Here is a 12,475-nt window from a genome sequence, read left to right on the forward strand (position 1 = left end):
TAGTATCAACTAAAATTAGTATGTACCTTTTCTCCTCTTGAGCACTATTGTACAACACCATTAGCTTATTCTAAATGTTAAATTTATTTACTTTTGAGACAACAGTTTTTTGATAACCATTAAGAAGGAGACAAGTGCTACATAAAAATATCTGTAAAATATCTGATAATAGAGACCATATTAAAACAAAACTAAAGGCTTCAGAACACAGCTCTTAATTGAACTCAATTTATGGTACTGTTGCAAATGAACAAAACCAAACTGATGCCAAAATATCTATACTGCTTTATCCAAGAGCTTTACTTACTACAGAGTGACATATTGAATGCTGATACACAATGGGTACTATAATAGCCAACTTTATTAAAAAGCTCTTAATTGTTGAAGTAGACAGCACTGATTCCTTGTAGGCCTATTCTGGAGGCATCAAGAGAATAAATAACTATTGACAAACAAAAAAAAACACGTTGAAGGGCATGTTAAATGAAAAACTGTGTTAGGCCAAAATCTGATGTTTAAGCATGTGTCTTAATACCTGTGTAGTGTTGCTTTTTCTTTTTTTTTGACAACTTCTATTACTATTAAGAGCAAGGCCATTGGCAATTCAGTGCAGCATTATACATGAACAAATTGAAAGCTTCAATTTGCCATTGTGTAAGATGACCCCTTTTATAGTAAATTCAATGACATATTAATTGTTCATTTGTTCAACGATTTACAGGCTCTGTGAAGACATCAGCAGAAAATTCTTAAGACCACCTCAAACAAAAAGGAAAGACAATGATTTTGACTAATGAAGTACTAAATTTCACTAAAAACTGTCCTATCTCACTTGTAAAATAAAGAGAATAGACATTAATTACATTTCATTTTGATGGATTTTTTTGATAAGTTTTTAAAAACTTTCGTAAACAAGAGATCAGATTCTTAAGGCTTGTCAACTGTGGTTTAATGTGTGACTATTCCTTTTTGTATCCTCCTCACACCTGTAAGCATCCAATATTCTTGCAGGGGGGGAAGCCTGCAAGTTTAATTGTTTGTAGAACATGAATGAATCCAATAATCTGAACTCCAAAGCTAGAAGAATTCTACATCACATGGAACAAAACGATTCCTTAGTCATTTACAAAGCAACATACGATTATTTTTATTTTAGGCACCCTATACCAAAAGTAGAACGGGAAGCTAAAAGCACACAGGTAGCAAACTCTGCAGCAGTGCAGGAGGAGAGTTCAGGGCTTCAGGAAAAACAGTCCCAAAGTCTCCATGCTGGAACTCAGCATCAGCCAGCTAGAGAGGTAAAGACCCCAAAATGAGACAAATGGATCAGGTCTGCCTCACTGGCTGTCACATCTACTTATATGGCATCCAAAATGCCGTATGTGATGTGGGCTTGCTTTTTAAGTCCCAAAAATATGAATGGAAGATGTAATCAGTGCCTGCAGCTGTATGGATCAGCCTGTTGCTTAGAGCACCATCCCTGAGAGCTAGAAGCCTGGGGTTGAAATTCTTGGGTACTTTCAAATATTCTGAACAGATCTGTCCTGTGATTTTAAAAGCAGTTGTAAGTGCTGAAGAAAGGTCAAGCAAAACCTGGTCTGAATAGAAGAAGAAAAGGTCATGTATATCAAACCTGTAAACTCTGACTTACTAATACAGCTTCACAAATGCAGTAACAATTATCTGGGAGATTCTGGCAGTCATCTAAAACCAATGAAGTAAGAAGATGCATCTTTAAAAACGTGACTGTCAGTATATGATTAAAAGAAAGTTTACATACATATTGGAGGCATTTAAGACTTTAATCTTGAATCTTTGTAATGGCTTTTCCTTTTTTTTTTTTGAATCCCAAGGTAGATGCTAGGCATTTTTCACTTTCTCCTTTGAAATTATGATCCTCCATCCTATGACTACAGCAATCCATACTGAATGACAACAAATTTTGCAACATTTTCATGTAATTACATTCCTTTTTTTAATATCAAGTAAGAGACCACCCTGATTAAATATATATGCAGATGGAAATGACATTTTTGCTTCTCACCCTGCACTATAGTGCAATTCTTCAAAATAAAAATTAAGTTTGCAGGAAACAGGTGATTAGTTGGAAGACCTCTAGCAAAATGGATAGCCATAAAAATAGTTCTCCTCAGTTTTTATCAGAATTTGATCAGTCTTCTGAAGAAAGAATCAATAAAAAAACCTGGGATAATGACTGGCTTTTCCGATCAGTTTCATTTTTCCTCTATATTACTTTCCTTGTTATAAGCCTAGTACTTAGGGCAAAGAGTGTAATATCCTAAATCCCTGATAAACACAAACTAAATATGTCAGATGGTTTTGGGGAAAAAACATTGTATATTCAAGCTGAACACAGCTTTATTCAACATGAGAATTAAACATTTTATTGTCTTACTGTGGGGCTTGTAGTAAGACAGCACTGTGTGGTCAAACATTTCTTTCCTCATACGAGTAAGGATAGATTTTAATAATAAAAATAGTAAAGACTATTTATTGCCACCCCAGAATCACATAATGCATGAGGATGGATGGGACCTCTGGAAATGATTTAGTCCAACCCCCCTGCTCAAGCAGCATCAAATTCGAGAGGTTGCTCAGGACATTGTGCTGTTGGATTTTAAGTATCTCCACGGATGGAGACTCTGCCACCTTTCTGGGAAACCTGTCCCAGTGTTTGATTACCCTCACAGTAAAAAAAAGAAAATTCTGTATGTTTACATTAAATTTCCCATCTTTCAGTTTGTCCCCGTTGTCTCTTGTCCTATCACTGGGCACACAGAAAAGAGTCTGACTCCATCTTCTTTACACCTTTCCATCAGGTATTTACACACCTTGGTGAGAACACCCCTGAGTCTCCTCCAGGCTGAACAGTCCCAGCTCTCTCAGCCTCTCCTCGTATGACAGATGCTCCAAGTGCCTTACCACCTTCATGGCCTTTTGCTGGACCCACTCCAGCATGTCCATGTCTCTCCTGTACTGGGGAGCCCAAAAGGGGCATGGTACTACAGATGCATCTCACAGAGCACTGGTAGAGGGGAATGATCAGCTCCCTCCACCTGCCAGCAACACTGGGTAATGTGGTCAAGGAAGCTGGTGGCTCTTCTTCGTCATGCGATCATACTGCTGCATAGAATCACAGAATAGTTTGGGTTGGAAGGGACCTTTAAAGGTCATCTAGTCCACCCCCCCTGCAGTAAGCAGCAACATCTTCAACTAGATGAAGTTGCTCAGAGCCCCATCCAACATGGCCTTGAATGTTGCCAGGGACGGGGCATCTACAACCTCTCTGGGCAACCTGTCCCGGTGTTTCACCACCCTCCTCGTAAAAAATGTCTTCCTTATACCCAGTCTGAATCTATCCTTTTTTAGTTTAAAACAATCACTCCTTGTCCTATTGCTACAGGCCCTACTAAAAAGTCCCTCCCCGTCTTTCTTATAAGTCCTCTTTAAGTATTCAAAGACCGCGTCCAACCTGGCCTGGAACCCTTTCAGGGAAGGGGCACCCACAGCTTCTCTGGGCAACCTGTGACAGTGTCTCACCACCCTCATAGTAAAGAGTTTCTTCCTTATATCTAACCTAAATCTACCCTCTTTCAGTTTAAAACTGTTACCTCTTGTCCTATCCCCACACCCCCTGATTGAGTCCCTCCCCACCTTTTCTGTACCCTCTCTAAGTACTGGAAGGCTGCTATAAGGTCTCCCTGGAGTGTTTTCTTCTCCAGGCTGAACAACCCCAACTCTCTCGACCTTTCTTCAAAAGAAAGGTGTTCCAGCTCTCTGATCATTTTTGTGTCCCTTCCCTGGACCTGCTCCAACAGGTCCGTGTCTTTCCTGAACTGAGAGCTCCAGAGCTGGACACAGTACTGCACGTGGAGTGTCACCAAAATGGAGTAGAGTGGCAGAATCATTTCGCTCAGCCTGCTAGCCACTCTTCTTTTGATGCAGCCCAGGGTACAGTTGGCTTTCTGGGCTGTGAGTGAACACTGCTGGCTCATGTTCAGTTTTTCACCCAGTACCCCCAAGTCCTTCTCCTCATGCTCTCAATCCCTTCATCCCCCAGCCTGTATTGACACCAGTAGTTGCCCTGACCAGATGCAGGACCTTGCACTTGGTCTTGTTGAACCTCATGACATTCACAGGGGCCCATGTCTTGAGCTTATCGAGGTCCTTCAGGATGGCACTCAGTCCCCCAGGCACGTCAACTGCACCAATTCAGCTTGCTGTTGCCTGCAAACCGGTAGAATGTGCAGTTGATCCCACTGTCTATGCTACTGATGAAGATATTAAACAGCACTGTTTCCATTACGGACCCCTGAGGGACACCAATCATCACTGTCCTACATCCAGATGTTGAGCTGTTGACCACTACTAGATTTCAGCATCATGTGCAATTTGTCCAACAGAACCTTCAGGGCTTTCTCTGAACACCTGCTTCCCACATCATCACATGACTCCCTTGCTCATGCTCAAGCATGTAATTATTTCCTACCAGGTGCAGTACGTGGCATTTCAACTTCATGAGATTCCTGTGTGGTCATTTCTCCAGCCTGTCAAGGTCCCTGTGAATGGCAGCACATGCTTCTGGTGTATCAGCTACTCCTCCCAGTTTTGTATTGTCTGCATACTTGCTGAGGGTGCACTTCATCCCATCATCCAGGTCATTAATGAAGACATTAAACAATTCTGGCCTTAGTATCAGCTCTTGGAGTACACCACTAGTGACTGGCCTCCAGATGGAATTTGTGCCACTAATCACAACCTTCTAGTCCCAGCACACCATCCAGTTTCCATTCCACATGACTGTCTAGTTCTCTGGTAAACATTGCTCTGGTTTGTTTATGAGGCTATTAAGGAAGACAGTGTCAAAACCTTGCAAAAATCAAATTAAAAAATACCTACAGTTCTCACTCAGTTCACCAAACTAGGCATTTTATCTTAAGTGGTTACCAGGCTGGTCAGGTGTGATTTCCCTTTTGTAAATCCACCCTGACTACTCCCAATCACCTTGAATCTATTCTGCAGATCTGCAGGTAAAGAAGAAGCCACTGCTCCTGTAACGAGCAGTCTCAAGGTTCCAGCCATCACCATCCTGGGAGTCTCCATTTCCTAACTTAGTGAGCACAATGTATTCTTGCTCCTCCTTCAGTGCAGCTGGAGGTTCAGGCTCTTCTATCTCCAAGGCCTTGAGGAAGATCTGGTAAATCTTGTTCTTGTCAGCCTCAATACTGTGTAGTTTGCTGACCTCCTCACACAGCTCCTTTACTTGGTGATGCAGACACTCCACCATTGCACATCCCCTGCAAGCAGTCAGTTCCCAGCAACAGGTCTCAGCCAACCCTACAGCCCCAAATCTGACATTACATCTCACTTAGTATGTTTGCTAAGGTGCTTTAAATTTTCTTCTAGAATCACTAAGAGCTTCCTCTCCAGTACTGGCAGCAAGAACACACTTTTAACTCATTGGAAAATGAACTAAAACATCATAAACAATTATGCTAAGCCTTGAACTTACCACTCACAACATCTCATCTCACTCAGCTTTTACAGAAACCACCAACTGAAAAGAAATCTCACCTGTGCAAACTTGTGTATCTGCTCCACCACAGCTGCAAAGAGGGCATGGACACTTTCATCAATTAGACTCTGCATATAATGGACAGCTTCTTCATCAGACAGGTCCAAACGAAACTTGTCCTGAACCTGGAATTGTGGCAGAGATGACAAAAATACATTAAATGCAACAGTTTAAATACACACTATTCTATCTGAAGTATGCAGTAGCAGATGTAGTGATTGCAGTTATGAAAATTCAGTAGAGAATCTCTCTTTTACTTCTAAGTTACAGCAGATTACTGGAAATCTACAACATTATGTAAAAAGCCTGTTTTTAACTGTTTCATGAGTATTTTAAAAAGCTAGAAACAGCCTCCTACACCTCATCACCCCAACCAGTAATTTCAAAGCTTGAGAGAGAAACTACAAGAGAAGTACCTGGATGTAAGAGCTAAACCAGAACTAAAATGCTATGAGAAAAAGAGAAAATACTCAACACTCACTAAACAAGAATGAAATGCCATTTGAAAAAAAAAACGCAACACTGCATGTTAAATACACAGCTGGAAGAGTCTGGATGAACCTAAACATTTCTGAAAGTATGCAACACTTCCTTATACTAAACTTATTTTCAGATAACACTGTCTTTCAGATACTGTAAGGCAATTAAGTAAAAAATACAGAATCAGAGGAAGGAGTGAGCAAATCAACCCTGTCAAAACTGACCTTTATATGGTAGGTGAGAATTTCATTAACTTTTGATTATATCCACCATCCATGAACAGTTGGTTGGAGACACTGCTACTACTGACATTGTTTTTATTTTTGACAGCAACATATTTTAACTATTACACCAATAACACATTTTGCTTAGTACTCACAATTTATATATGAATTAAAAGTTTAATGCATTATAATTAAGAATACAGCAACATCTATGTTTTTCTATTTCAGACTTGGCAGAGCCTTGACCCATGAATATTTACAAAGGTGCACTGGATGACTTTCTGTGAATTCCAACTAAATCCATGGCAATTGTTCAGGACTGCTCCAGATGGCAACATCTCACAAGTGCTGTTACCACAGACATTCCTTCAGTAATACTCAAAAAAAATCTCTGCACACAGAACTGGCAAGAGCTTAAACAGATCTTTAGCAGAAAAAAAAAAAAAAAAAAGACTTTGCTTTACAGGAGCCAAGTAAGTTTTGCAGAATTGCTTTATCCCTCATAATATTTATGACAGGCGGATGCATAAATAAGCATTTTGAATGAGTTTAAATAATCTGATACGCAGATCTGAGGAAGTACTAGAGATATCAAAACATAATTTAAGTTTTCTAATGTGCTGGCTGTATACCAACATCTGCACATAGGAATGGCAAGCATTCAGATTCTTTCTGAAAGAAAATTAAAAAATCGTAACAATGGTTCAAAGCTGAACCAGGGAAGGTTCAGACTGGACATTAGGAAGCATTTCTTTACAGAGAAGATGGTCAAACACTAGAACAAAGTTCTTAAAGAGGTGATCCATGTGTAAGGAATTGAAGGAACCAATGCCTCAAACATTCCCCAACACAGAAACCCTCAAGGAAAAGTTGTGGCCTTTGGGATTAGTCTAGAGAATGCTGCCCAAGGAATGAGGGAGTGTACTGAAGGATGCAGGGCTCCACTTTCTTGATGATGTAGTGCCAAATTCCTTAGAAAAGTCTCAAAGGAAACTGTATGTTTAGGCCAAAAAGACTGATAAGCTAAAGACTGGACAATTACCTAAGAAGTAAAAACCTGAGGAAGAAGGCGGTAGGAGGGAGCAAGACCACCTTGTCTCTCACAGAAATGAGTCCTGGAATACCTGCCTCCCTTTGCCTAGTATGCTAATCAGCTGATACGATGAACTTAAAAGGCAACAGAAAATTTTGCACTGTGTGCACCCATCACCCCAGATTACCAGACCTGAGATGGTGACTGGTCTCTTTCTTCTCCTTTCCTTTATAGATTTGTCAATAGGAGAACTCATTGCTTACTATCCTTCTCCAAGTTTAAGTCATTTTTACTGCAAGTAAAACATTTTAACCAGTCGTCTGGTGTTGTTTCACCTTAATTTAACTTGAGGGAATCACTGAAACTTTAAGACTCCCTGGACTCCCTAACATGGTGCCCCAAGCCTGTCAGTGTTTAAGAGGCATTTGGACATTGCCCTAACAACATGCTATAACCTGGTCAGCTCTGAACTGGTCAGGCAGTTGGACTAAATGATTTAGTTGGACTAAATAATTACCTTCCAACTGGCAGGCTTGAGAGGTGGGCCTGTGCAAACCTCATCAAGTTCAACAAGGCCAAGTGCAAGGTCCTGCACATAGGTCAAGGCAATAGCAAGCACGAATACAAGCTGGGCAAAGAGTGGATAAGGAGCAGCTGTGAGGAGAAGGACTTCAGGGTACTAGTAGATGAAAAACTGAGTATGATCCAGCAATGTGAACTTGTAGCCCAGAAAGCCAACCGTATCCTAGGATACATCAAGAGAAGTGTGGCCAGCAGGTCAAGGGAGGGGATTCTCCCCCACTACTCCACTTTGGTGAGACTCTCTCTGCAGTGCTGGGTCCAGCTCTGGAGCCCCCAGCATAAAAAGGACATGGACCTGATGAGCGGGTCCAGAGGAGGCTGTGAAGTTGATCAGGGGGCTGGAGCAGCTCTCCTGGGAGGCCAGGCTGAGAGAGTTGGGGGGGTTCAGCCTGGAGAAGAGAAGGCTCCGGGGAGACCTTCGAGTGGCCTCCCAGGGCTTAAAGGGGGGACAGGGAAGATGGGGAGGGACTCTTTATCAGGGGGAGTGGGAACAGGCCAAGGGGTAACAGTTTTAAACTGAAAGAGCGTAGATTTAGGTTAGATATAAGGAAGAATTTATTTCCTGTGAGATTCTCACTGGTCTTGTGGTGAGACACTGGCCCAGGGTGCCCAGAGAAGCTGTGGCTTCCCCCTCCCTGGAAGGGTTCAAGGCCAGGTTGGATGGGGCTTGGAGCAACCTGGTGTTGTGGAAGGTGTTCCTGCCCATGGCATGGGGGTTGGAACTGGATGATCTTTAAGGTGTCTTCCAACCCAAACCATTCTATGATTCAGTTATTGTATGTTAACTTTAGGCACTCAAACTGGAAAATCATTTGTGCTGTTTAAGACCTCCTTGCAAGTCCATGATCTCTCAGAATTAATGAGTTTAAGACAGAATAATAGAATCACAGAATCATTTACGTTGCAAAGGACCTTTATGATCATCAACTCCAGATGTTAACTTTGCACTGCCAAGTCTAACACTTAGCTGTGTCCCTGTGCATCACATCTACATGCCTTTTAAATACCTCCAGAGACAGCAACTCAACCACTTTCCTGGGCAGCCTGTTCCAATGCTTAATAACCCTTGTGGTGAAGAGATCATTTATAATATCCAATCTAAACCTCCTCCGAAGCAACTTGAGGCCATTTCCTCATCCTATCACTTGACACCTGTGAGAACAGACTGACCCCCACCTTGTTACATCCTCCTTTCAGGCAGTTGCAGAGAGCCTCCTTTTCTCCAGGCTAAAAACCCCCAGTTCCCTCAGCTGCTCCTTGTAAGACTTGTGCTCCAGACCCTTCACCAGCTTTGTTGCCCTTCTCTGGACATGCTCCAGCACCTCAGTGTCTTTCCTGCAGTGAGGGGCACAAAACTGAACACAGGATTTGAGGTGCAGCCTCACCAGTGCCGAGTACAGGGGGACGATCCCTGCCCTAGGCCTGCTGGCCACACTGATCCTGACACAAGCCAGGGTGCCATCGGCCTCCTTGGCCACCTGGGCACACTGCCCACTCATATTCATCCGGCTGTTCACCAACACCCCCAGGTCCTCTTCCACTGAGCAGATTTCCAGGCACTCTGCCCCAAGCCTGTGGCACTGCGCGGGGGTTGTTGTGATCCAAGTGCAGGACCCGGCACTGAGCCTTGTTGAACCTCACACAAACGGCCCCCGTCCATCAATCCAGCCTGTCCAGATCCCTGTGTAGAGCCTTCCTGACTTCAAGCAGATCTACACTCCCACCCAACTTGTCACCGTCTGCAAACTTACTGAAGGTGCATCTGAACCCCTTTCCCACACCACTGGTAAAGACATTAAACAGAACTGGCCCCAGTACTGAGCCCTGGGGAACACCACTTCTAACCAGCTGACAACTGGATTTAACTCCATTCACCACCACTCTTTGGGCCCGGCCACCCAGCCAGTTTTTTACCCAGCGAAGAATATACCAGTCCAAGCCACAAGCAGCCATTTTCTGCAGGTGAATGCTGTGGGAAGTGGTGTCAAAAGATTTACTAAAGTCTAGGTAGACAACATCCACAGCCTTTCCCTCGACCACTAAGCAGGTCATCTTGTCTCAGAAAGAAATCAGCTTAGTCAAGAAGAATGTACCTTTCATAAACTGATGCTGGCTGGGCCTTATCACCTGGTTGTCCAATACGTGCCACATGATGGCACTCAAGACGATCTGCTCCATAACCAACCCTGGCACTAAGGTCAGACTGACAGGCCTGTAGTTCCACAGACCCTCCTTCCAGCCCTTCTTGTAGATGTGTGTCACATCTGTTAACTTCCAGTCTACTGGGACCTCCCCAGTTCACCAGGACTGCTGATAAATCATTGAATGTGACTTGGGGAGCACTTCCACCACCTCCCTCAGTACTCTTGGGTGGATCCCATCCAGCCCCATAGACCTGTGTGTGTTTAAGTACTGTAGCAGGTTTCTAATCATTTCCACATGGATTACGGGAGCTTTGTGTTCCTTCCTAACCCCGTTTTCCAGCTCAGGGGGCTGGGTACCAGAGAACAACCGGTCTTACTATTAAAGGCTGAGGCAAAGGCAGCAATAGGTACCTCAGACTTTTCCTCATCCTTTGTCACTGTTTCCCTCCACATCCAATAGAGGATGGAGATTTTCCTTAACTCTCTTGTTATCACTGATGTATTTATAGAACATATTTTTATTGTCTTTTATGGCAGTAGCCAGATTAAGTTCTAGTTGGGCTCTAGCCCTTCCAATTTCCTCCCTGTGTAACAACACCACATCCTTGCAGTCCTGAGTTGCCTGCCCCTTCTTCCAAAGGCCATAAACTCTCATTTTTTCCTTAAGTTCCAGACAAAGCTGTCTGTTCAGCAGGCCAGTCTTCCCCACCAGCTGGTCTTTCAGCACATAGGGATGGCCTGCTCCTGCACCTTAAAATTTAATTTTGAAGAATATCCAGCCTTCCTGGACACCTTTGCCTTTCAGGACTGCCTCCAAAGGGACTCTCAACCAGCCTCCTAAACAGGCAGAAGTCTGCCCTCTGGAAGTCTAAAGTAGCAGTTCTGCTGACCCCTCTCCTTACTTCTCCAATAATCAATCACTATGCCTAAGACAGCCTCCAACCATTACATAACCCATAGGTCCTTCTCTCTTTGCAAACAGCAGGTCCAGTGGGGTGCCTTCCCTAATTGGCTCACTCACCAGCTGAGTCTGGAAGTTCTCTTCCAGGAACTGCTTAGACCGTTTCCTCTCTGCTCTGTTGTATTTCTAGCAGACATCAGATAAATTGAAGTCCCCCCTGAGAGCAAGAGTAGGTGATTGTGAGACTTCTCCCTGATGCTTACAGAATAATTTGTCTGCCTCTTCACCCTGGCTGGGTGGGTCTATAACAGACTCCTACCATGGTATCTGCCTTCTTGGCCTTCCCCTTGACTCTTACCCATAAACACTCAACCCTATCATCACCATCATTAAGCTCTAGACAACCAAACTACTCCCTAACATATAGGGCTATCCCCTTGCCTTTCCTTTCTTGCCTATCCCTTCTGAAGAGTTTATAGCCATTCATTGCAGCAATCCAGTAGTGTGAGTCAACCCACCATGTTTCCATGATGGTAACTATGTCATAGTCTTCCTGCTGCACAATGGCTTCCAGCTTCTCGTTTGTTGCCCATGCCCGCTGGTGTAGATGTACTTCACTTGGTCTACTGATCTGGCCACCTTTATGGGGGAAGAAGCCCTAATTTCTATGTAGACCATTCTCAGGTTCTTCTGTGGTTTCTAACACATCAGTAACCCTTGAGTCTTTGCTGCCATGTGAAATCTCCATACCCTAACTTCCTCTGACATGGCAGACTGAAGGACCTCACCAGCACACTGTCCCTCAAACACTGCCATGCTGCCCCCAGGCCTACCTTTGGTGATACTGGTCTTATCCCTTTCCCCCTTCAAATTTGCTTTAAAGTTCTTTCAGTGAACCTAGATCCTAGCATTCTCTAATCAATCAAACCCTCAAAGTTTGAAACAACTAGTCACCTTGCAAAGTAGTGCTGTTCACGATATGGAAATTGCCCAGAAAATGCAAGTTACTTGCAGAAAATTCATTGATGCTATCTAATTAAATGCTTTATTCTCATAAAGGTAAATTTAAAATGATACAAGCCCTTAAGGAGACTATGATACTCATCTACATCTATTAGGTAAACTGGTAACAAACAAATTTTGCATCAAGTATGTAACTTCTAGTTTATCTGTAAGAATTTATTTTACGGACTCTATACTGAGACAGAATGCTTCATATCCTAGGCAAACTGTTTGAGTGATTAATTGCCCTATTTAACAATTGCAACTTATTCACTATCTGAATTTGTCAAATATTCATCCCAAGCAGTTGAGCCCATTAAAATTTTTTACATGAAAGAACTGCCCATCAGAAACCTCTCTCCTGTAGGCAAATATCAAATTATTTAAGTTTCTGCTTAGCCTTCTCCTGGATATGATTAAGGAGACTGACTGCAAGATAGAATCAAGTCCTTCCTGAACATTTTCTATGCATTTTCTTTTTTTAAGCATTGACAAAAATGCGAGCCAAATTAT

The 12,475-nt window shown here is 42.9% G+C and overlaps 1 protein-coding gene across 4 annotated transcripts in view; it reads right to left on the minus strand.

Annotated features, from left to right (window-relative positions):
* PIK3C3 (phosphatidylinositol 3-kinase catalytic subunit type 3) overlaps nucleotides 1-12,475 on the minus strand; it is an 88,426-nt gene that overhangs the window by 1,334 nt on the left and 74,617 nt on the right. For all 4 annotated transcript variants that reach the window (XM_033011122.2, XM_033011121.2, XM_033011124.2 and 1 more), the window contains one exon: nucleotides 5,596-5,721. In XM_033011122.2, coding sequence (XP_032867013.1) covers nucleotides 5,596-5,721 — 126 coding nt within the window. The remainder of the gene's footprint in view (nucleotides 1-5,595; nucleotides 5,722-12,475) is intronic.

The sequence above is a fragment of the Tyto alba genome, unplaced genomic scaffold, assembly GCF_018691265.1.
Source record: "Tyto alba isolate M040663 unplaced genomic scaffold, T.alba_DEE_v4.0 Super-Scaffold_42, whole genome shotgun sequence".
Lineage (NCBI taxonomy): Eukaryota > Metazoa > Chordata > Aves > Strigiformes > Tytonidae > Tyto > Tyto alba.